Below are 27,550 nucleotides of genomic sequence, written 5' to 3' on the forward strand. Positions count from 1 at the left end.
CTAGTCTTATCCGGAATTTGTTTTGCACGTCTTACCGAAGTTGTGTCTAACATTAGATTCACACGTGGAAAATTTGTAAACAAGAAACAGACACTGCAGGACAGAAAAAATGGTCATGCAAAGAGTAGTGTAGGTTATGAAATATTATTATCAGTGTAAAAAAATGAACACAATTGGAAGCCGGTTTTCTATTTATCATTTATTGTTTTACAGTTTTAGATCATTGGCTAATAGACATAGATCAAGATAGGCTTTAGCTTTTGACCAGTTTAGGAATTATATAAATTCCTGGTGTGGGGGTCAAAAATGTTACTGCAGTTCATGTCGTTTCCACCCAGTGCTGTCTCAAAGCTGAAATTTCTTTCTTTCTTTTTATAATGGCCTTTTGCTCTGCTTTTTATGCATTTTTTTTTAATATATCTGCCATTAAATGCTAGTGCTTATATTTATTTATTTATTGTTTTTATGCTTTTAGTCGGTATCGGGATCGTTCGCCCTGATTACATGTTCGCCCTAGGTTAGTTCGCACTGAGTTTGTTCGCCCTGATAGTCCGTTCGCCCTGGGTCCGTTCGCCCTATATTCATTTATGATATGTATGTTCCGGACCATATGAGTATTTGGACCATACGCGTATGGTCATGACCATATGGGTATATACGCGTATGGTCCGACCGTACGCGTATGGTCGGGGTAATTAAAACTCTGTTACTTCTAAAGTCTTCATATGGTATGATCGTTCATTAAAAAGACGCTATCATATAGGTGATTTTATTGTTATATTAAAATAAAAGACAAGCTAAATAAAATTTAGAAGTTTCACATAGCTCATTTAACTTACTTGTCAAAACTATAATAAAAACATTTTATACCGATGGTCATTACCGATGGTAATTACCGGTTTGTTATTACGAGTAAAAGGCAATATGTCGACTTAAAAAGTAAATTCCAAAAATTTCTTAATGAACTGTTACACAAGAAGTCACTGGAGAAGAATATAGTTTATTTTTAAGTTGTCTTGTGGATATGGTGTATTGCAGTCATGTTACGATATTTGAAATCTAGAGCTTCTTAAAAACACCGTAGACATATCGGATTGGCCCAAAACTCGGCATCACTGTATGCATTTGCAAAAAGGCTAGCTTTTCACTTGCAAACAAAAGGTGAAAAATGAAAAGGATCGTGCACAACCAAAATTTGCAAGTACAAATAAGCTATGATACCGTGTGGAAGTAAATGTCATTCCAAACCTATATGCAAGAATGTAATTAGCGATGAAAACTAACTATGGCATCAATATTTAATTTTTACATAATCTTTGAATAATAAAACTAATACATTGTCATGTAACCATTATTGTTTTTTCCTAGATAAAGTTTTTGAATCATTGAAACGTTTATTATGTAATTTGAAAAACATACTCAAATATGGTCCAAATACTTATATGGTCCGGCCCGTTAATAACCAAACGAGTATTATACTCATATGGTCCGACCATACGCGTACGGTCAGACCATACGCGTATGGTCGGACCATATGAGTATACGCATATGGTCATGACCATACGCGTATGGTCCAAATACTCATATGGTCCGGAACATGTATATCACGAACGAAATATATATATCTATTTATATATTGAAATTTATGTATATCTATTAAAAGTTAAATACAGAATATTTGCCAAATTTATATTAATTAAATAAAGTTCTTGGCTGCATTGTTAGTCTTGTTACACTTTATTTTATAATTACTTTTAATTACTGTTGATTGAATTTTGATTGCTGATAAGGTATCATTTGAAATCTTTGATATCACTGATTGTTATATGAATTGTCTTTGATGGATTAATAATGAAAATAATATTTTGGTCAAATAAAATAGTCAGCTTGGATGGGTAAAAACACTGATGACAAGTGATCAATGTACAGCAGTGTGACTGTGTTTTTGGTATTTGTTTCACTTATAGTAATTCAAATAAGTGCTTTTAAATATTCGTTTAGGAAATAAAGGTGTGCGAAGTACAGTTCGGAATTGATCTTGTATAACTGTTACTGAATATTTTTATATTGTTAAAATGTATCAATAAAGTTAAATTTAGACTTAGTCTTTAGTTGTTTTATGTCAAATATTTTGTAGTCTTTGAATTCACAGAAACTTATCCTCGTAGCAGCAAGACAACAACTTAGTCTTCAGTTGTTTCACATTTAAAAATATTGTAAATATTCGGCCAAATTGTAGACTGACTTCACCACATTCAATTATATACACACAACGCAACACTATACTAAAAAATAAAACCAGGGCGAACAGACTCGAGGCGAACAGGTATTAGGGCGAACAGAAACTAGGGCGAACCAGAATCAGGGCGGACGGACCCGGATTCCTTTTAGTCTGTTATATTTTATGATCCCAAGTGATTTGCTGATTCCCCCGTTTCAATGCACATAGAGGCGCTTGTCACATGAACTTTGACTCTTGAGACTCACAAATCAAATAGAGTTGCTTTCATTATATTGCATATTTTTTTAGTTTTATTTGGTAGTATTTGCATGATGCTGCATGTTTTTTATGTGATAGTCGGTTAAAGAGCTCACCAGAGCTCATGTTTTCTCTGTTATTATGTATATATATGCCAACTCTAAATAAAATTTACTTACTTACTTACTTACTTAGTCTAGAAGAAATTACAGAATACTGATCAATACTAGGTGTTTTAGCTTTTACACTGTTCACACACAAATCAAGTCATATGAAAGGTTTATTTATTTTGATTTGATTTGTGTCTGAACATGACATCACATGCACTTATCTCTGAAAACAAATTATGCAGTGGATCCAGAATTTTTCATAAGTGGAGGCCCATAAACGTATTTACACTTTTGGTATTTAGTTGGATCTTGCCTCCGAATGACCTTAGATCTACTCCGAATCACCTTTTGACGCCAAGCAACAATCACTTTTAAATTGTGACGTCAAATAATTTAAATTATGATGTCAAAGTTTACGGGAACCTGTGTGATTTTACGTAATGGCGGACAAATTTGCATACAAGTGTAAATACGTCTATTGACTGCCTAAGAGTAGGCCTGCTCCAGTCATGCTTCGGTGATTCCATATGTATAATCAACCAAATTTTTCCCAGAATGGGAGGCACGTAATAGTTAAAGTTATGACTGAGTGCGGAAATATGAAGATACAGATAGATAGGCACAGACCCTCTGTGCCCCCTCTAAATTTGCCTCTGCCTATATATACTTTGATAAAACTCATTCATTTTACTCCCATTTTTGAGAAATGACAGGCGGTCACAAAATTTCGTTATGTTTTGATTCCGCGGTTGTCTATCCTAGTCAATCCAGGTCTGTAAGCCCAAAATCACCTTTGATGCAATACTTGTCCACTTCACTGTTTGTTCAACCATATTGAATAGGGGCAGCTTTATTTGTAAGAGGTGAAAATACATGTAGTTAGATAGTATGGGAAATCCAAAGCATGTTTTCAAGCAACTGCTCTGTTTTAATAATTTTTCCTGTATTTTTTCAGACTTTTTTTTACCTTCATTATGAAAATCTGCTCCCTATTCAATCCTATTCACATTTGCATCCCTCTGAAATATTATGTATTGAATAATTACTTAATGATGCTTTACTTAGTGTATTGCTATATCATGTATATAGGTTTTGAAATGTGTACTTTGTTATGTGTTAGACTAGGTTTGACTCTCAAGAAAAGACAAGTGTACAGTTCAATATTCATTCAAACATCATGAACATAAGCATATAATCATAGTTACAATATTTCATAGAAATGCGACTTCGTAGTTAATGGCAATGGCAGATATAGGAACGCTTTCATTCCCGCAATCCTCGACACTATAACTTGTATAACATAAGAAAATATGTTTTTTATTGTTTTTGTATAAAGTGATTTCCTAAAAATGTAACCGGTTTTGAATTACATGATTATTTTGGATGAAATGATTAATGAATATTGTCATGATAAAAAAACTTGTCATTTATCTCTACAACATGTAAACATCTGAATTAATGAATATTGTCATGATCAAAAACCTAGTCATTTATCTCTACAAGATGTAAAGATCTGTAAAAGAAAGAAGAACAATTCCAATTATACAGCTCTTCTTCTTCTTTCAGTATACAATTATTCCATCTACATCAGATGATTACATATTCATGATATTGTTCCCGTGGACTATTTACAATTTTTTTACCCCATTACCAATTTAAACGAAATGTAATTAAACTGGATGTAAATATGAAATTTACGATTAAAACTATGTACAATCTTTATAATCAAGCTAGTCACATTGCTCTTTTGCTATGATAACAACTAATAATATGAATAAAGGTCCCAACATCCCCACCCTATACCATGCTTGACTTTGTTGTATATCGTTCTTGACAAATTACACATGAAATCTGAGGTCAAAAGCTGTTAAAAACAATTATATTTCATGTTTTCTGATCTCTTCTTTTTAAAATCCCCTATTTTTTACTCTGTCCAAACTAGCTACTTTCATTTCACTTTATAACAAAGCTGGTTAAAATGAAATGAAAAATATGCCAGCAATCATGATTTTCAACATACTGAACTAATCTGGTCTAATGAAGTTACCTAAAGAATAAGTTAGATTTAATTAAGGCAGTATAAAATTCAGAATGGAAATGGGGAATGTATCAAAGAGACAACAACCCAACCAAAGAGCAAAAAAGAATCCATGACCAAAAATGGGTCTTCAACACATGAAGAAAATCCAACAACTGTAGTTGGGCTTCAGCTGGCCCCTAAACAAGAATTTGTGTACTAGTTCAGTTACACTTCAGTAGACACTTAACATGCTTAACTCTGAAACATATTAAAATGAAATAAAATTTAAAAAAACATATAAGACTAACATGACTAATAAAGGCCAGAAGATCCTGACTTAGAGAGGTGCAAAAAATGTGGCAGGGTAAAACACGTTTTGTGAGATCTCAACCCTCCCACTTTGACTCTATCAAAGACAGAATAAACAAATACACAACACTACCCACAGTAAAACTCAGCTTAATAGAAATCTGAGTCTAATTTCAGAATAGGTAACAGAATAAACTAAGGGAAATGATAATAATACACAAATTAATAAAGGAATACTACCAGTTACTGAAATGCATTACATTTGTACATTTATGTTTTTTTAATGACAGAAAGCCTAAGACACAAAAAGGAAGAAGATTTTTAGAGAACAGAGATGGCAAGATTACAGAAAATACCAAATCATCCATGTTTATCAAAGGTGGAAATACCAGCATTACTGTGTCACAAATACTAAAGGAACTAGTAAGATATTAAAGTTAAACTACCATATCCAAGATTAAGATATTAGTAAGAGATAATACTTAAAATTGCCATAACCAACTTTAAGGATATGAAAGATAAATTACCATATTCAAGATTAGAATAAGTGATGAACCTTAAATTACCAATACATACCATACATTGCCATATATCCATGTTAAAGATATTTGAAAGAGACCAAACTTTAGTAACTATATCACAGATCTATAATAAAATTGAGAATGGAAATAGGTAATGTGTCTAGGAGACAACAACCTGACTAAAAAGCAGAAACAGTCGAAATATTGGTAAAAGATAAATCTTGAATTATGTCACAAAATCCTTAATGATTGAAAATGGATACAACTGAATTATGTCCAAAGGAATTAAACTTTTATAACTTTGTCACATATGTCCCAAGGGCCATGTGAATTAAACTTTTATAACTTTGTCACAGATAAAATCATAAGTAAGAGAATGCCCTGGATAAAGTTATTAGACCAAACTGTTATTATATTTATACTACCCGGTATATCAGAAATAGAGGAATATTCAGAGACCAATTGTTATAACTAAAACAAAGAAAATGATAACTTAAGAATACAACTGTTTATAATACATGTAGTTATATCAAAGGTACCATGATTATAATTTAATATTATTAATTCGTATATTTTAACAAATTTGATTCGTTTAGGGATAGTCACATGTTAAACTATATTTTCGAAGGTAGAGAGAAAACGGCGGATAGCAAAACGCATATTGACCTGCAAAAAGCATATTGCACGGTTATTTTTAGAATATCTAAAAACCAATATACTTTGTGACGTCATGTAATGAATTTCAGGATATTGTTTAACGTTTTGAAACACATGATATCTGTGATCGATTATTCTTCAAATACATAAGATGTCAAAAAAAAAGTAAATGAAATAACAACTAATATGTTGTTATTGTCAAGGAGACAATGTAATATTTATAAAATGCCAACAAACCTAAATGACGATTTTGATACAAATATGGTCAGAAATTAATAATATAACAAATATAGCCTTTGTATGAGGTCAATACAGGATATATCGACCCAAAGAAGTATATCGACCTCGGACTTCGTCCTCAGTCAATATACTTCTTTCAGGTCAATATATCCTTGTATCGACCTCATACAAAGGCTATATTTGTATAATACGTCAGACGCGTGTTTCATCTACATAAGACTCATCAGTGACCCTCAGATCAAAATAGTTATATAACTTATATATAGCCAAACAAGGACAAAGTTGAATAATGATTATTTGTATTTCAGTACATGTTAAAGAAACCTCATGCAGTGATGTATAAAAGGTAAACTATTAGCATGATTAGTAAATCAGTAATTCTGTATGATGTTGTACAGTAGTATTCACAAAATAGTTATTGTTTGAGACAAGAAGTGACAGAACTATATGATTAAGGTAACACGATACCGAATGGCATATCTCCCGATTTCCAAAATTTTTGTCATACGTGTACTTTGAATCGAGTTACATCGGAATATGTAATAAAAAATGGGGGTCACCATTTTTGTTTTTTTGTAATTTTCATAGGAAAACGTCAATTTTGGCGACAAATTTACTTAGGTATATAGGGGAAATGCCTTTTTTTCGGCTAACCTTTTTAGATTTTCGAATGGATGGCTATATTCTTATATACGGAGAAAAACAAAAAACTAACATAATATCCAGGATTGCATAGTGAATCCATACACGTATAGAAACTCATATGTCACCATCCTTGTTTTTGAAATAAATGGCTTCAAAGTTGATCGATAGGCCTAGAATTTGACCAAAAACGTGTGACGTTATGGTGTACGGAATATAACGTTATTCCTTCTCAGAGAAATGGAGAAAAAAATATGTGACGGGATCTGAATGAGTATATTTTAATTTTCATTTCCCCTGTCGACTGTCGTAAAGTTCCTAGTAATGCAATATAAAATTCTACTGAATCAGATATAATTTTATTTCGTCCTGCACATGGAATTTCACTCATATGAATTAATATCAATATCGTCCGATTTTCACATCAAACGAGCATATCATGACTTGAAACTTGCGTGAACAGGTGCCATGTGAAGCTTATGATAATAGTTCATGCATAAATCACCGGAATTTTGTACACGTTAAATTCACGTAAATATTTGAAATAAAATTATTTAAATAACATCTTTGTTCTAAAATTTGATTAAAACCATAAAAAATACCTTCAGATTTTTGTTAAGTTTACGTGAAAATTAAATAAAACATTTCACGTGAGATTCATCCGAATTACTGATTTTTAACTCCATCAGATTAGACAATGGTGGTATCATCACTGCATTAACAGTTTTTTAATTGCTCGGTTTGGTGGTTGTTTAACGTTCAGTGGCAAATAGTTCATGCATGTTCGGGACGATACAATACAATTTTGAAAACAGTTGTTTATAAAAGACACATTTGATGCACCTGTCAAAAAAGATTTTGTGAAAGTTATGAGGAAAAATAATGATCATGATAAAATACACATTCCACAAAAAATAAAATAACAAAACTCCAAGAAAAAATCAAAACGAAAAAATCCCTTATCAAATGACGAAATCAAAAGCTGAAAAACATCAAAAGAATGATAAACAGCTGTCATATTCTTGACTTGGTACATACAATACATGTAGTATAGTGTACTCTGCGTTGTGTAAATATGTTACTTGTTTGCTCAGCAAGTTGGACAAACCTTGCAAACTGTTAAACCGAATAATTCAGTCGTTATATTCCGCTTACTACATTAAGTAAGCAGGAGAGATCGATTACGGGGAGGGACTGAATTATTCGGGTTGATTCAAATTTCAACATTCTGTCATTTGTGAAAAAATTATTTACATAACAAATCTTGAGATCATATATGCATTCTTTACATAAGTAAAACAACTGCGAAATTTAAAAGTTCCAGCTTGAAATTCAACCTGTATCAGATGTAAGCAAGAGTCTGTACTCTGTGTGCCTTTGTATTTTTATCAAAATGCCTAATCCAGCAGCCTGTCATGAAACAAAAAAGAAACTCCAGACGATATGCGCACCTATAATATGAGTAGTAACACCAGGTACATAGTTTTAAAGCTGAAGCAGAACTACTGTAGTTCTAAATAATTAGCCGAATTAACTCTATATATATACTATGTGCGGGATTAACGGTCGAACGGGCAAATGTAAAACAATATGATGATACGTGCTCCATAAGTAATTTGGTGACAATGCATATTTTTGAATATCCAGTTCATATAATGGAATGGTAATTTGGAGATCTGAAATGTAGTAGCAATGTAAGAAGGATAGCATTTCCGTCATTTCGTCTTTGGTGGAAACTTGACTAATTGGAAATTTTACCGCATCTCCTTATATTTCATAATGATTTGAATTTTCTAGAGAAGAGCAAAAGTTTTAAGACTTGAACTAATATTTACCAAGAGACTGAAATGTTACTGTGACAATTATACTACACATACTCAAACTTTTCCAACGTTTACTAAAACTACAAATAAGAAGTGTAAAGATACTATTCCAATTAGCATTAGTCACGATTTTCTTGATGTCTTCAAGGTGTTGATGTCAGCTAATTAATGCCCAGCTGTTGCTATCTTATAAATTGCATATATCACATATCTCTATTTATCATTCTATCAGCCAACCTTTGTACAAATAACATGTACATGTACACATGTTTTTTTATTTGTACTTGTACTTTTACAGATAAAGTCTCATGTTACCCCACTTCCAAAATGAGCAAGCGGTAACGTAGCTATTTAGTTTTGCGTAACTGTTCAATTTTGGTCTTCCTCATGGTCTGCATTTAAACTTTGTCGAATTTTTTTAAATTTTAACAACTAAAGTTCCAAGTGACGGGGGTAAATTGTAGGATTGATAGCTTTGATTATTGGTTGGTTAACGTTCAGTGGAAAATAGTTCATGCATGTTCAGGACGAGAACAAGTTAACAATAAATACAATAGGTAGGTTTTGCAATAGAGGCAGGGCATCCACGATGATGGAAGGGAAAATTTAAACTGACGCTATACATGTATATATATACTTGTATACTTGTTCTAAAAACTACTTTTAAGAAAGAAACTTTCCGGGCCTTTTCCCACGCCTATTATGCGAGCAATATGGCCCTCAGAGCCCTAAAAGGTAACTTTGTTAATTTTCTTTCAATCGTTTTGTCTCCCAATTTGTACATGTACATTATTTCCAACTCAAAACTAAAAAGACACCGAATACCCATGCAAGCGTAAATTAACACGAATATAAAATCTAAATGATTTCAAGATCTAGCTTTTTTACAGTCTCTTGCCGTTTGAATAATAAAAAGTCAGCCGTTTGCATGTAAATTTCGAGAAAAAAATTATAACGGAATCATGGAACACGGAACCGGTCTGACTACAGCCAGTCCCAACTATCAACTTGCGTTTGTAGACGCAAGTGGATACTCGGGGCTGGCTTTATTCAGACTGTAACGGAACCTGAATTTTGTTATTTTTTTTCTGCCGAATCAAGTGCCCATGTATTTCTCAGCCTTCGTTAACTTTCTAATGCTTCATTCCGATGTTGCTGTCCGTCCTGAGTAGACCTGGTTTATACGATTACAAAGCTGGCACTGTATTTTAAAATATTTCCAAACTATATCGAATTTACTCTGTACAGACGAATGCATTTCAGAGACTGTTTACACATGAAAAACAGGAAAAGTTATTTGGCTAAATAACCACTTTTTTACATTCAGTACAAACAAACTATTTTCTGTATGATTTTCAACGTCTGCTTGTATTGTGCTTTTTCCCCTAATTATATCCGTATTCTCATCCAAATAAATTTCAATTTTGTCCGAGCGGTGTTTTTGATGACCATTTTAAAACGAATTAATAGTTGTAAAATTCCCCGTTTTTTTACACATCATCCTAAGCTTCTATGAATTAGATTTCTAATTTCAAAACAAAATTTTATGGGGATACGGCGTGAAACATGAATTAATACTTATTGCAAAAAAAAACCAAGGTTTACTTTTAAAAATTGTTATTTGGATAGAGAGTTGTCTCATTGGCACTCACACCACATCTTCCTATATCTATACCAAGAATTAAAAAAAAGTGATAAAACTGTGCCTGTTATGCATAAGAACATATATAGATAAAACGTGCAGATGCTTAAATATCAAAAGAAACAGAATATTTAAAAAGTAAAGTAATACTTTTTAAAGATTAACAATAAGCAGAATGATTACCGGAAAACGATAAAACAATCTATGTCAAATAACCGCTACGTATTGCATCAAAACTCTCGGCACTCTGCATCTAGGGAAAGTTACCGTTAAAAATGCTACACAAAACCCGCTGCATTGGCTTATACATGTGTGAACGTTATTTGATAACGTCAGGAACAATAACTCATGGCGTAACGTCATTCGGTATCGTGTTACCTTAATGCAGCAGTTAATGATTTTGCCAATTAAATATATTAATTAATTAAATACACTGATTCTCAGAGGCTCTAAGAATTGATAAGTCTATATTAGCATAACATGTACTACATGAATACTGAACCATGTTAAAAGTCATGACAGATACAAACATGTTTTGACGCACCATATATTTGTCACGGCCTGTCCCCTCCTATCATCCTATGTTAAATTAAGATTCCAAACCACAAACCAGAAATATACGTTTATATCACATACATGTACAGGTTAGAATTGTATGAATTGTATGCTTAATTATAAGTTAGTGTTCATTGAAGTTGTTAAATTCCCTGTTATCCTAATTACATGTAAAAGGCTATGGATGTGTTTCTGCTTATTAACTTGAATTGCTTTTTTTCAATTTCAGAAAAAATATATTACGACCATTTGAAGATGAAACACCACTGGTAAGTTATCAGTAGTTGTAAAATCATCAAACATAATATGATCATGGAAACCGTGGTAATATGATCATGGAAACCGTGGTAATATGATCATGGAAACCGTGGTAATATTTTAGAACAAATTTGAAACAATCAAAAACTCTCAAAAGAAGACTGAACTAACCATTAGACCTGTTTCTTTGGGAAATGGAAATACACAAATATAAAATGATATGGAAATATTGTACATGCTTTTTAACTCAACCAACCAAATATAGTGACATCAGTCACCTGTTCATGATAGAAAATATAACATCAAAGTATAAAAAAAAATATCACATCACATTAAACAGAATCAAGTCATCCTTGAAGAAATAAAAAACAGCAAGACTATGCAGAGGCATTACATGTGGTTGGGTTAAACTAGTTTCCTTGATTCATTCTGGTCCAGGTCAGTTGTAAATTAAACAATTAAAAATTAGTTCAATACAGCTACCGTAAAAAACAACCTCTGATTTAAAAAGAAAACAATGACTTGGATTGTGTCTGAACAGCAAAAAATGAACGCTTTGGATAATGTCTAAACAATGATTGCTTTGGATAATTTCTGAACAATGAACGCTTTCGATAATGTCTGTACAATGAACACTTTTGAAAATGTCTGTACAATGAACACTTTTGATAATGTCTGTACAATGAACACTTTTGATAATGTCTGAACAGAAAACAATGAACGCTTTGAATAATCTCTGAACAGAAAACAATGAACACTTTGGATAATGTCTAAACAGAAAACAATGAACGCTTTGTATAATGTCTGAACAGAAAACAATGAACGCTTTGGATAATGTCTAAACAGAAAACAATGAACGCTTTGTATAATGTCTGACAGAAAACAATGAACACTTTGGATAATGTCTGAACAGAAAACAATGAACGCTTTGAATAATATCTGAACAGAAAACAATGAACACTTTGGATAATGTCTAAACAGAAAACAATGAACGCTTTGTATAATGTCTGAACAGAAAACAATGAACGCTTTGGATAATGTCTGAACAGAAAACAATGAACACTTTGTATAATGTCTGAACAGAAAACACTGAACGCTTTGTATAATGTCTGAACAGAAAACACTGAACGCTTTGGATAATGTCTGAACAGAAAACAATGAACGCTTTGTATAATGTCTGAACAGAAAACACTGAACGCTTTGGATAATGTCTGAACAGAAAACAATGAACGCTTTGTATAATGTCTGACAGAAAACAATGAACGCTTTGGATAATGTCTGAACAGAAAACAATGAACGCTTTGGATAATGTCTGAACAGAAAACAATGAACACTTTGTATAATGTCTGAACAGAAAACACTGAACGCTTTGAATAATGTCTGAACAGAAAACAATGAACGCTTTGTATAATGTCTGAACAGAAAACACTGAACGCTTTGTATAATGTCTGAACAGAAAACACTGAACGCTTTGGATAATGTCTGAACAGAAAACAATGAACGCTTTGTATAATGTCTGAATAGAAAACAATGAACGCTTTGGATAATGTCTGAACAGAAAACAGAAAACAATGAACACTTTGTATAATGTCTGAACAGAAAACACTGAACGCTTTGAATAATGTCTGAACAGAAAACAATGAACGCTTTGTATAATGTCTGAACAGAAAACACTGAACGCTTTGTATAATGTCTGAACAGAAAACACTGAACGCTTTGGATAATGTCTGAACAGAAAACAATGAACGCTTTGTATAATGTCTGAATAGAAAACAATGAACGCTTTGGATAATGTCTGAACAGAAAACAATGAACGCTTTGTATAATGTCTGAACAGAAAACAATGAACGCTTTGGATAATGTCTGAACAGAAAACAATGAACGCTTTGTATAATGTCTAAATAGAAAACAATGAACGCTTTGGGGATAATGTCTGAACAGAAAACAATGAACGCTTTGTATAATGTCTGAACAGAAAACAATGAACGCTTTGGATAATGTCTGAACAGAAAACAATGAACGCTTTGTATAATGTCTAAATAGAAAACAATGAACGCTTTGGGGATAATGTCTGAAGGCTAGGTTGATTGTTGGCTTCTTCAAATTAAACTCTTAGACAGCAATTATATGTTGTACTATTAGTTTGTTTAAGCTCTCATTAGAATGACTAAGTAAGTTAGATGTTTTTTATTACAGTGTGATTTAAAATGTGTTTTAGGAATTTTTCTCGAAGAAATCTGACGCCTCATTATTTATGTTTGGCTGTCATTCAAAGAAAAGACCTGACAACTTAGTATTAGGTATGGTATTACAGTCAAACCTCAATTAGTCAAATTCAAAGGGATCCGACAAAACTTTGATTATATTTCAATCCTTGTGTAAAGATCATGTAGATATTATTTGTAGTATTAACAGAAATATTTATTTTATAAAACACTATGCAGAATTAGCAGTACAGGTCTGATGTTTACAAAGATATGGAAATATCAAATATTGAAGTACTTGTAATGTAATATAGATAATTATCTTACCTCCTATACATTTCTAGGAATGTGATTGGTTAAAAACACCCTGGTGGAAACCGTGTATATTTCATATTAAGTTAGTAGGGAGGCAGGGCTTATCTCATACACGGTTAGTAGCGGTGTTACATCCCTTTATATTTCATATAAGGTAGTAGGGAGACAGGGCTTATTTCATACACGGTTATTAGTGGTGCTATGTCCCTTTATAAAAACAAAACGGTACTGAGAAAAAAAACGTAAAGGTTTCAACAGACGAAGAAAATGATGATTCAGATTGAAATAAATTCATAAAACACATTTAAACCTAACAAGTTGTTATTGTTGGTATCTGTTTTTGAAAGATCAATGGAAGTAGTTTCTTAATGCTAACAGTATTGAAGATTTGCTTATTTTGATAGGTCTAAATTTCACACGTTAAGATAGTCGGTAAGATAAATTCGTTACATAGTGTGCAGAGGCGGATCCAGGGGGTGGTCATCCGGTGCCGGTGACCACCCCCTGGGTTTTCAAAAATTGGTGCACCATGTACCAAAAAATGGTGCACCTTGAACATTTTGAAAAATAAATTCGTCGATCAAATCAATTTGTATATTGTAACTCACCAGTCATGAAGTTGTCATTACTTACCTTAAGGCTAAATACATGTACCTTGACAGGTATGTTTATACAATGAACATGTAATCAACAATCGCTAATTACTTGGTCGATTTCTTTGATGTTAAGGTGTAAAAATGAAGAGACAGTCCTCAATCTTAGATGTTTTTAACAGGTAATTTATACTTTTTTACATTACGTTTATCTAAATTTTTAAAGTTTGTATAATAACTTTTCTCGACCAATAATATTTTTTTACTGTGATGCCAAAATTCAAAAATAATTTTAAATTAAAGTTTTAAAGTCACATAAATATTCTATATTGAATGAATACCCCAGTTCCATCATCTGTTTGTCTAAAAGTTTCGTTCATTCCAATTTTTTAGTAACTTATACCCTCGTTCCTTCAGGTAACACCACAAATCAGCCCCCTCTGAAGTACCAACGACTTGTAATAGACCTAGCATTGATACGAATAAAAGTGATCAGATTAAAGAAACAACCCCCGACTTACATATAAGTACAAACGACATTGGTTTTGTAAAACAATCAACACGTAAATCAACAAACGAAGAGAAATTTAATTTGATAAGAAATCATTTCCAACCTGGAATAAACTATTATAACTTTCCTATAAAAAAAATATGCAGGAAAGAACAGACTGTTTCAGCTGAATTGGCTAAATTACTATGATGGGCTAGTGTACTCACCTTCACAAGAAGGAACTTACTGCATATACTGTGTTCTGTTTGGGGTTGATAGTTTGGGAACATTATCATGCAAACCACTAACAGATATAGCACATGCAAGTACAAGACTTAACGATCATTTCGGCCGTGATGAGAAATCATGTAAAAAAAAGTCATACTGAAGCTAGAGCAAAAGCTCAACTTTTTCTTGACAACATTGAGCAAAGGACTACTGATATTCAAATATTTATTGATAAAGCAATGAATGAACGTATAAAAGCAAACAGAACTGTTTTGAAATCTATATGCAAGTGTGTTTTGCTTTGTGGCAAACATAATCTTCCTATAAGGGGCCATAAAAAAATTGAATTTTAATTTAAGATTTCAAAAGGTGACCACCCCCTAATAAATTCCTGGATCCGCCCCTGGTGTGCTAGTGACCTAATACGGTATATATGGGGTCAGTAAATTCCATATGGGGATTCCAGCTTCTCTCTCACCCCATATGTAATTTACTGACCCCATATATACCATATTAGGTCACTAGCACACTATGTAACTAATAATGACATGTAACATCTGATAAATAAGTAAATTTGCATATTCACTTGTAACTAAAAGTCAATTTAGTAATTCCATGCTGCTTAATTTCATAATTTTCAATCTAAGGGATATACGCATTAAGCCATATATGACCCCATTAAAAATAAGTAGAATCACTTTCATTAAAAATGCTGTGGTCTATCAAGTGTGAGAAGGATTTTTGTGTTAGATATGCTACACCATACTATAAGTTATATGGTTCGCTACTGACCCCCTACGGATCCATAGAGGGTTAGTAAAATTCATAGGGGTGAGGCCGGAGGCTGAATCCCCTAGGGATTTTATTCACCCTCTATGGTCCGTAGTGGGTCAGTAGTTCACCATATAACAAATTTATCGCATGCTGGACTTTTTCTGCTGCGTTATGTTGAAAAATAAATAATGAAACACAACAACATTAATAGATGACGTCACCATTAACGCGTCATGAACCCCTATGAAATTTACTAACCTTCTACGGTCTCATAGGGGGTCACCACATGACGGTGTTTAACCAATCAAAACGTGATATTTTACCAGCGGTGCGATAAAGTACACTATCTTTCCTTGCAAGATTTTATTACATCTTTTATCACATTCACTTTATATATTGTAGGGCGGTTATTTGACTTCCATGTGTTAGATATGATAGAATTGGGTGTGGATAAGTTTACACCTATGGCTGAAATAGAGGTAGGTTTATCCTTTCTTACAAAGAAAGAGACTTAAGATATTAGACAGGCAGTCTACTATAAGTCAAAGAAAGACAGCAACAACATAGTCCTAAGGAAAAAAACACAAGCAGCGATAATTAATTTTAAACCCGTGACAAGAAATTGACCCAACTTGTAACCTCAAATTACATGTGGTTGCTATCTATTTATAATTATGTACAATCTATTATATGAAAAAGTGGGATAAACTATTTTACCTCTGTCTGTCAATCCGTCTGTCTGTTCTTGAAAATTTTATGTTGCATCCTTCTCAGGAACTACATTACAGTTCTCTATCTAAATAATTCAAAATTTGGTGACTATGTGGAACACATTTATCCGATCAAACTAGATATAAAGGATACAACAGATACAGTTAAGTCAGCCTCATATCTTGACTTACATCTAGAAATTGACAATTTCCTTGTTTATGATTTTATGATATCAAATACTATCTTTGATTTAACTTATTTGCAGGGTCCTAAGTGTTCTCATGGAACCAAACCTTGTTTGATATTCACAGGAGAACTATTTGAACAGGATAAAGAACATAAAAGACTGAAAAACCTCTTCATTGGTAAGTTAACTTGTGTAAGATAATTATCTACAGATAAAAAAGGTTCCTGTTTGACTGACTTTTTGAGGAATGACAGCCGCGGGTCTTTGAAATTGCATACACATTTTACTTGTCTGTAACAATTTTTGAACTGGAGCTGATTTTGAACATTATTTGTACAATAGTGACTTATTATTTTAAGTCTCCTCCCAGTTGACTGATTTTGACCGAATTATAGTACATGAACTATTTTATGAACATTGCATGCATCCAAACATATTTTTATGCCCCATTTATGGCCATTATGTTTTCTGGTCTGCGTCCATTCATCTGATTGTTCGTCAGTTAGTTCATTCTATGTTTGCCTGCTTCAGGTTAAAGTTTTTGTTCAAGGTAGTTTTTGATGAAGTTGAAGTCCAGTCAACTTGAAACTTAGTACACATATTCCCTATGATATGATGTTTTTAATTTTAATGCCAAATTAGAGTTTTTACCCATTTTCACAGTCTATAAAGAATGATTCTGTTCTGTAAATATTTTTTGCATACATCAAATGAACTTTCAATTACAAAAGACCTACAACCATTCCTAACATATTGATGGAATATTCCTTAGATTAGGGAATGTTTTATTTTATTGCTAAGATTATCACATTAAATATTAAAAGTAAAGAAGACATAAGTTTACCATCATCACCTTAAATATTGAAAAAACAAATCTTATAATTTCAGATTTCTTCCGAGGACCTTCAGTAAAGAATATCAGATTAGCTGGTGTTGAACATGTTATCAGTGTGACAGCTATAAAAGACAAGATCCTTCTCAGAAATTACAAGTAATGATCAATTACTCACATGACTTATATTAGAGATTCATTACTCAGCAACTTAATGGCTAACAATCACCTGGCCTGGGTAAGGGCTTCAGTACTGAGTTATGTAGTGGTCTACAATCACCTGACTTGGGTAAGGGCTTCAGTACTGAGTTATGTAGTGGTCTACAATCACCTGGCTTGGGTAAGGGCGTCAGTACTGAGTTATGTAGTGGTCTACAATCACCTGGCTTGGGTAAGGGCTTCAGTACTGAGTTTGTAGTAGCCTACAATCACCTGGCTTGGGTAAGGGCTTCAATACTGAGTTATGTAATGGTCTACAATCACCTGGCTTGGGTAAGGGCTTTAGTACTGAGTAGTGTAGTGGTCTACAATCACCTGGCTTGGGTAAGGGCTTCAGTACTGAGTTATGTAGTGGTCTACAATCACCTGGCCTGTGTAAGGGCTTCAGTACTGAGTTATGTAGTGGTCTACAATCACCTGGCTTGTGTAAGGGCTTCAGTACTGAGTTATGTAGTGGTCTACAATCACCTGGCTTGGGTAAGGGCTTCAGTATTGAGTTATGTAGTGGTCTACAATCACCTGGCCTGTGTAAGGGCTTCAGTACTGAGTTATGTAGTGGTCTACAATCACCTGGCTTGTGTAAGGGCTTCAGTACTGAGTTATGCAGTGGTCTACAATCACCTGGCTTGTGTAAGGGCTTCAGTACTGAGTTATGTAGTGGTCTACAATCACCTGGCTTGGGTAAGGGCTTCAGTACTGAGTTATGTAGTGGTCTACAATCACCTGGCTTGGGTAAGAGCTTCAGTACTGAGTTATGCAGTGGTCTACAATCACCTGTCTTGGGTAAGGGCTTCAGTTCTGAGTTATGTAGTGGTCTACAATCACCTGCCTTGGGTAAGGGCTTCAGTTCTGAGTTATGTAGTGGTCTACAATCACCTGGCTTGTGTAAGGGCTTCAGTATTAAGTTATGTAGTGGTCTACAATCACCTGGCTTGGGTAAGGGCTTCAGTACTGAGTTATGTAGTGGTCTACAATCACCTGGCTTGGGTAAGGGCTTCAGTACTGAGTTATGCAGTGGTCTACAATCACCTGGCTTGGGTAAGGGCTTCAGTACTGAGTTATGTAGTGGTCTACAATCACCTGGCTTGTGTAAGGGCTTCAGTACTGAGTTATGTAGTGGTCTACAATCACCTGGGTTGTGTAAGGGCTTCAGTACTGAGTTATGTAGTGGTCTACAATCACCTGGCTTGGGTAAGGGCTTCAGTACTGAGTTATGTAGTGGTCTACAATCACCTGGCTTGTGTAAGGGCTTCAGTACTGAGTTATGTAGTGGTCTACAATCACCTGGCTTGGGTAAGGGCTTCAGTACTGAGTTATGCAGTGGTCTACAATCACCTGGCTTGTGTAAGGGCTTCAGTACTGAGTTATGTAGTGGTCTACAATCACCTGGCTTGTGTAAGGGCTTCAGTACTGAGTTATGTAGTGGTCTACAATCACCTGGCTTGGGTAAGGGCTTCAGTACTGAGTTATGTAGTGGTCTACAATCACCTGGCTTGTGTAAGGGCTTCAGTATTGAGTTATGTAGTGGTCTACAATCACCTGGCTTGGGTAAGGGCTTCAGTACTGAGTTATGTAGTGGTCTACAATCACCTGGCTTGGGTAAGGGCTTCAGTACTGAGTTATGTAGTGGTCTACAATCACCTGGCTTGTGTAAGGGCTTCAGTACTGAGTTATGTAGTGGTCTACAATCACCTGGCTTGTGTAAGGGCTTCAGTACTGAGTTATGTAGTGGTCTACAATCACCTGGCTTGTGTAAGGGCTTCAGTACTGAGTTATGTAGTGGTCTACAATCACCTGGCTTGTGTAAGGGCTTCAGTATTGAGTTATGTAGTGGTCTACAATCACCTGGCTTCGGTAAGGGCTTCAGTACTGAGTTATGTAGTGGTCTACAATCACCTGGCTTGTGTAAGGCTTAAATTAAAATATTGTTTGTTTGCCCTTTACCGACCGACCCTAAAAATTCGTTCCGCCTGAAAATCTTTTATTTATGTTTACCAGCAAGATTTTATTTTATTATATTTTTTGTTCCTACCAAAAATCTTATATTTGTGTTTCCCACTCAAAACTTTTTTACCGGAATTCTCAGGTTTTATCTTTCCTGTATAAGGTCTAGTCCGTTTGGTATCACATGAGCGTTTGACATGAATGAACACTTGCATTTGGAGTTTCAAAGCATTTGTTTGAAATCGATGTTGAAAGCTTTGAATCATGATTTAACGAACGTTACTCTGTGTCTTTATACATGAAGAGCAGGGTTCATTCAAAAAAAGTTCGTCCAATACTAAATTATCAACGTGTGTACAAAATATTTTGTAAACAGACTTTGTATCCTATGCAGGGATGGCCTTTGGTGGTCCGTAGATTAGGATGATTATGTTAATGATGCCTTCGACCAGCATTGATAAATTCTGATTTATATCTGACATGAACCAAAGGTCTGTAAAGGGGAGAATATTTGGCAGTAAAATCGCCAAGTTTTCCCATACAGATCATTTATAAATGCGGTGTAAAATACGAGACAATTGAGTTTCAAGTCTTGTAGCATTTTTATTGGAAACACAGGCACACACAAAAATTTAAACACTCTAGGGACTTTTTCTACTAGTAATGTACAATGTATTTATGCCCGGACATATTTTTCCAGAACAAAGTTATTTCTTACCTGCTTACAGAAAAACTTTAGGTTTGAACCTTGAAGTAAGCGTTCAAGGTACAGAGTACTATTAGTGCAAGTTAAAATTCTTAAAAATTCCAGGTATGTAAACGTTTAAAATATGCCGCACAGCCCTATATTTTGAAATTTGAAAAAAAGTTGTAGTGCATATGAATTAACTTCACATTCTACATGATATTTTTTTTTCAAAACTTGGGACTATTATACTAATAGTCCTAGAAACTTATTAACAAAAGCATACTTAAACAAAAGCAATACAGACAAAAATGACATCATGCAGATTTTGTATCTATAAAATAAAATATTATACCTACCTGCCTACCCATGACAAAAAATGTACCGAGCTAAGTTATTTTTTGGGAAAGAAAAAAAAAAATATTTTACCTACCTACCTACCCTGTTTCAAAACATAGGGTCGGAAAAGGGCAAACAAACAATATTTTAATTTAGGCCTAAGGGCTTCAGTACTGAGTTATGTAATGGTCTACAATCACCTGGCTTGGGTAAGGGCTTCAGTACTGAGTTATGTAGTGGTCTACAATCACCTGGCTTGTGTAAGGGCTTCAGTACTGAGTTATGTAATGGTCTACAATCACCTGGCTTGGGTAAGGGCTTCAGTATTGAGTTATGTAGTGGTCTACAATCACCTGGCTTCGGTAAGGGCTTCAGTACTGAGTTATGTAGTGGTCTACAATCACCTGGCTTGTGTAAGGCTTAAATTAAAATATTGTTTGTTTGCCCTTTACCGACCGACCCTATAAATTCGTTCCGCCTGAAAATCTTTTATTTATGTTTACCAGCAAGATTTTATTTTATTATATTTTTTGTTCCTACCAAAAATCTTATATTTGTGTTTCCCACTCAAAACTTTTTTACCGGAATTCTCAGGTTTTATCTTTCCTGTATAAGGTCTAGTCCGTTTGGTATTACATGAGCGTTTGACATGAATGAACACTTGCATTTGGAGTTTCAAAGCATTTGTTTGAAATCGATGTTGAAAGCTTTGAATCATGATTTAACGAACGTTACTCTGTGTCTTTATACATGAAGAGCAGGGTTCATTCAAAAAAAGTTCGTCCAATACTAAATTATCAACGTGTGTACAAAATATTTTGTAAACAGACTTTGTATCCTATGCAGGGATGGCCTTTGGTGGTCCGTAGATTAGGATGATTATGTTAATGATGCCTTCGACCAGCATTGATAAATTCTGATTTATATCTGACATGAACCAAAGGTCTGTAAAGGGGAGAATATTTGGCAGTAAAATCGCCAAGTTTTCCCATACAGATCATTTATAAATGCGGTGTAAAATACGAGACAATTGAGTTTCAAGTCTTGTAGCATTTTTATTGGAAACACAGGCACACACAAAAATTTAAACACTCTAGGGACTTTTTCTACTAGTAATGTACAATGTATTTATGCCCGGACATATTTTCCAGAACAAAGTTATTTCTTACCTGCTTACAGAAAAACTTTAGGTTTGAACCTTGAAGTAAGCGTTCAAGGTACAGAGTACTATTAGTGCAAGTTAAAATTCTTAAAAATTCCAGGTATGTAAACGTTTAAAATATGCCGCACAGCCCTATATTTTGAAATTTGAAAAAAAGTTGTAGTGCATATGAATTAACTTCACATTCTACATGATATTTTTTTTTCAAAACTTGGGACTATTATACTAATAGTCCTAGAAACTTATTAACAAAAGCATACTTAAACAAAAGCAATACAGACAAAAATGACATCATGCAGATTTTGTATCTATAAAATAAAATATTATACCTACCTGCCTACCCATGACAAAAAATGTACCGAGCTAAGTTATTTTTTGGGAAAGAAAAAAAAAAATATTTTACCTACCTACCTACCCTGTTTCAAAACATAGGGTCGGAAAAGGGCAAACAAACAATATTTTAATTTAGGCCTAAGGGCTTCAGTACTGAGTTATGTAATGGTCTACAATCACCTGGCTTGGGTAAGGGCTTCAGTACTGAGTTATGTAGTGGTCTACAATCACCTGGCTTGTGTAAGGGCTTCAGTACTGAGTTATGTAATGGTCTACAATCACCTGGCTTGGGTAAGGGCTTCAGTACTGAGTTATGTAGTGGTCTACAATCACCTGGCTTGGGTAAGGGCTTCAGTACTGAGTTATGTAGTGGTCTACAATCACCTGCCTTGGGTAAGGGCTTCAGTACTGAGTTATGTAGTGGTCTACAATCACCTGGCTTGGGTAAGGGCTTCAGTACTGAGTTATGTAGTGGTCTACAATCACCTGGCTTGGGTAAGGGCTTCAGTACTGAGTTATGTAGTGGTCTACAATCACCTGGCTTAAGTAAGGGCTTCAGTACTGAGTTATGTAGTGGTCTACAATCACCTGGCTTGTGTAAGAGCTTCAGTACTGAGTTATGTAGTGGTCTACAATCACCTGGCTTGGGTAAGGGCTTCAGTACTGAGTTATGTAGTGGTCTACAATCACCTGGCTTGTGTAAGGGCTTCAGTACTGAGTTATGTAGTGGTCTACAATCACCTGGCTTGGGTAAGAGCTTCAGTACTGAGTTATGTAGTGGTCTACAATCACCTGGCTTGTGTAAGGGCTTCAGTACTGAGTTATGTAGTGGTCTACAATCACCTGGCTTGTGTAAGGGCTTCAGTACTGAGTTATGTAGTGGTCTACAATCACCTGGCTTGGGTAAGGGCTTCAGTACTGAGTTATGCAGTGGTCTACAATCACCTGGCTTGTGTAAGGGCTTCAGTACTGAGTTATGTAGTGGTCTACAATCACCTGGCTTGTGTAAGGGCTTCAGTACTGAGTTATGTAGTGGTCCAAATCACCTGGCTTGGGTAAGGGCTTCAGTACTGAGTTATGCAGTGGTCTACAATCACCTGGCTTGTGTAAGGGCTTCAGTACTGAGTTATGTAATGGTCTACAATCACCTGCCTTGGGTAAGGGCTTCAGTACTGAGTTATGTAGTGGTCTACAATCACCTGGCTTGGGTAAGGGCTTCAGTACTGAGTTATGTAGTGGTCTACAATCACCTGGCTTAAGTAAGGGCTTCAGTACTGAGTTATGTAGTGGTCTACAATCACCTGGCTTGTGTAAGGGCTTCAGTACTGAGTTATGTAGTGGTCTACAATCACCTGGCTTGGGTAAGAGCTTCAGTACTGAGTTATGTAGTGGTCTACAATCACCTGGCTTGTGTAAGGGCTTCAGTACTGAGTTATGTAGTGGTCTACAATCACCTGGCTTGTGTAAGGGCTTCAGTACTGAGTTATGTAGTGGTCTACAATCACCTGGCTTGGGTAAGGGCTTCAGTACTGAGTTATGTATTGGTCTACAATCACCTGGCTTGGGTAAGGGCTTCAGTACTGAGTTATGTAATGGCCTGCAATAACCTGACTTGGTTTAAATTGCAGTTTCAGTACCTATAGCTTCTAAGTGGCCTGCAATCACGTGACTTGGTTTAAATTGCAGTTTCAGTACATATAGCTTCTAAGTGGCCTGCAATCAACTGACTTGGTTTAGATTGCAGTTTCAGTACCTATAGCTTCTAAGTGGCATTCAATCAACTGACTTGGTTTAAATTGCAGTTTCAGTACCTATAGCTTCTAAGTGGCCTGCAATCACCTGACTTGGTTTAAATTGCAGTTTCAGTACCTATAGCTTCTAAGTGGCCTGCAATCAACTGACTTGGTTTAGATTGCAGTTTCAGTACCAATAGCTTCTAAGTGGCCTGCAATCAACTGACTTGGTTTAGATTGCAGTTTCAGTACCTATAGCTTCTAAGTGGCCTGCAATCAACTGACTTGGTTTAGATTGCAGTTTCAGTACCTATAGCTTCTAAGTGGCCTTCAATCAGCTGACTTGGTTTAAATTGCAGTTTCAGTACCTATAGCTTCTAAGTGGCCTGCAATCAACTGACTTGTTAAAAGATTGCAAGTTCAGCTACTAAGTTGCCTACAACCATTGCAAAGATGTGAAAAAGGGAATATATCATTATTTGATTTATAGACTTTTAAATAAAAAAAAATATGTTCAACCACTTTATTGGGGTTTTTATGCTCATTTTATGGGCATTATGTTTTCTGGTTTGTGTGTCCGTTTGTCCCGCTTCAGGTTAAAGTTGTTGGTCCAGGTAGTTTTTGGTGAAGTTGAAGTCCAATCAACTTGAAACTTAGAAAACATGTTCCCTATGATATGATCTTTCTAATTTTAATTCTAAATTAGAGATTTCCCCCCATTTTCACGGTCCATTGAACATATAAAATGATAGTGCAGATTGGGCATCAATGTATTTGGGACACATTCTTGTTTTAAATAAGGTTTGCATTTTACACAATTATGTTATTAATTTAAAACTGAAATAACATGCGTTTTTGTTTTGAGCAAGAACTCTAATAATAATATGAATAATAATCTTTATTTTAAGAGGTAAGCTCCAATAAGTACCAAGTATTCACCAATTACAATGTACAATGTATAACATTAACTTCTAAATAATCACATTACATCATTATGATCATTATTTTCACACAGTTGACGTTTTAAGTCTGTAACCTTACTATTTTATGAAATTGACATCCTTATTAAATAATGGCTTTAATATAATTCCAAAAATATGTATCTGGGAATGATTTTACCATAACAAAATATACATTATTTGTTTTAACAATCGATTTTTCTCAAGGATTATGTTGAAAAAGTCTGGCAGCAGAACACCAAGAATAGAACTTGCAGAGATGGGTCCTTCTTTAGACCTAGTAATGAGGAGAACCAAAATAGCCTCTGATGATTTATATAAACAAGCCCTGAAAGTACCTAGAGAGGCTAAGGTTAGTCACTTAAAACACTAAGAATAGAGAATGTTGAGAGCACTCTTTCTTTTAGACTAATTAATCAGAAGACTTGAAATAGCCTCCAAGTATTGATATAAACAAACCCTGAAAGTACCTAGAGAAGCTAAGGTTAGTCACTTAAAACACTAAAAATAGAGAATGTTGAGAGCACTCTTTCTTTTAGACTAATTAATGAGAAGACTTGAAATAGCCTTCAAGTATTGACATAAACAAGCCCTGAAAGTACCTAGAGAGGCAACAGTAATTCTCTAAAACCAGGCTGAATAAGAGCAAATACCTATATATAAGTCTGAGTATGATTTGGCTAGGGATCATACCCAGTACCTACCACACAACTGTGGTAATAATAAATGTTAAGAGACAATGACAAATGAAACCCTTTTGGAAAACATAAAATACACCACTTAGTCTAGAACAGATGAAACCAAAGGAGTAGGTCCGGTAAGGACCGATTTTGGCCTCAAATTTCAAAATGCGGCCACTTTCGTTTTACACGAAACCCGTCTAAAATTTAACTTAAAATGCTAAAATTATGAGGATTTTAGTAATTTAGCATGACTTAATGGTGCTAGTACCGGATATATGTGCATTGTATTGTCAAAAACAGCCCATATTTATGTAGCAGAAGCATTCTACTGTCCAATAAATAACTAAAGGTTTACATTTTAACAATTTTGTAAAACTGCTATATTTTGGGGCCAAAAAGGGGTCTTACTGAACCTACTCCTTTCAGAAATACAGGAAACTTATTAACATTCTAAAATTGATAAGGAAAATAAAATTTCAGAATAGACATGACATGATAAAATATCTCAAGAATAACTGCTCAATATTTATTTTAATTTATTTTTCAGCCAAGAAAGAAAAAGAATATTTCCCAGGATGCCTTTGGAAGTAAACTAGGAAGAATTCATATGACAAAACAGGACTTGGGTAAATTACAGACAAGAAAAATGAAAGGATTGAAAAAGAGACAATCAACAGACTCTGCCCAGACCACTGGAACAACAGACGACGCTGAAACCCCTAGTAGCCCAAAGAAAATAAAACAAACATAAACTCTCATATTTTATTGATTTTCTGCAGTTGAGAACTATTTAATATTCTTTTTTGTTAGACATGGTAAAGATTGCATAAAATGCCTATCAAAACCCTATGGATACTGACTGGATATCTATATCTTCCAAGGTTAATCACTACTTTTGAAATACTCAAAATACATTGATCATAAAATTCTATCTATACATGAACATTTCCAGAAATTTATCAATGTAATATATACTCATATATTCAAGTTACAAAATACCTGTCATAACAATTACATAACTTTTCAGTCGGAAACCAGGTTGAAATAGAACAAAAGAATCGAAGCTCTTTGTTAGAGAAGGCGATAAATGTTTACTGTATTGTTTACTATAGTGACAAAAAATTTAAAAGTTAATAGAAACAAACAAAATTACGAGGTGTTTTGTTTTAAAAACACCATTTGCATAAGTTTTCAATTTATCTAGTACATAGTTAAGCAGAAAAATTAGATATCAAGTCGACGACATGGGTATCTTTCAAGTTGGATGAAGAAAATGCATAACCTCGGATTTTTATGAATAAATTACCACGGACGGAAAACATATCAATCTTTTAGTTCAGTAATTTTCGTGTCTGCCCTTCCATTATGTGACTGAAGAAAAAATTCCAATAAATGGGTAACAATTGTATCGAAAAGAGAAAATCGAGTGCACCTTTTTATGTTAGGGCGTGTTTGAGTTGAGTATTTTGTCTTGATATCGTACAAAGTCAGAATATTTCATACATCGTCTCGCTTCAGATTCTATCATTTTTATATATTAAAGCTACAGGTTGACTTTATAACACAAAAAAATCACAGTACTAAAAGATGAAATATATGGGTCAAGTGAAATACCTATCTAATATGTCACAAAAACAGAGAAGGTGTGTTCGAATAGCTATTTTTTTACTGAAAGTACTTGATGACAGTCTTTCAAGTTGGATGATGAACATGCATATCTTCGATAAATTCTAATTTTTTGTGTGTGATTTCAAGGGTTTATAGTCTTCATACACTAAAAAAAATCTAGTCTGCCCTTCCACGAGGTATTTAATTAGAATTTTTTTTAATGTTTATGAATTTTCGAAAATTCCACCTGACAACCGATCAGACAATAGTTTTAAGTTGAATCAATGCAGACAAG

At 34.3% G+C, this 27,550-nt stretch overlaps 1 protein-coding gene across 1 annotated transcript; it reads left to right on the forward strand.

Annotated features, from left to right (window-relative positions):
• Positions 1 to 26: 26 nt before the first annotated feature.
• LOC143048751 (ribosome production factor 2 homolog) lies at positions 27 to 26,405 on the forward strand. Its single transcript, XM_076222624.1, has 10 exons — positions 27 to 129; positions 5,209 to 5,341; positions 6,645 to 6,682; positions 11,228 to 11,267; positions 13,475 to 13,556; positions 16,263 to 16,339; positions 16,837 to 16,936; positions 17,647 to 17,749; positions 25,172 to 25,316; positions 26,195 to 26,405. Exons 1-10 carry the CDS (start codon positions 110 to 112, stop codon positions 26,396 to 26,398), a joined length of 942 nt encoding a protein of 313 aa, XP_076078739.1. The 5' UTR covers positions 27 to 109; the 3' UTR covers positions 26,399 to 26,405.
• The last annotated feature ends 1,145 nt before the right edge of the window (positions 26,406 to 27,550 follow it).

The sequence above is a fragment of the Mytilus galloprovincialis genome, chromosome 10, assembly GCF_965363235.1.
Source record: "Mytilus galloprovincialis chromosome 10, xbMytGall1.hap1.1, whole genome shotgun sequence".
Classification (NCBI taxonomy): Eukaryota; Metazoa; Mollusca; class Bivalvia; order Mytilida; family Mytilidae; genus Mytilus; species Mytilus galloprovincialis.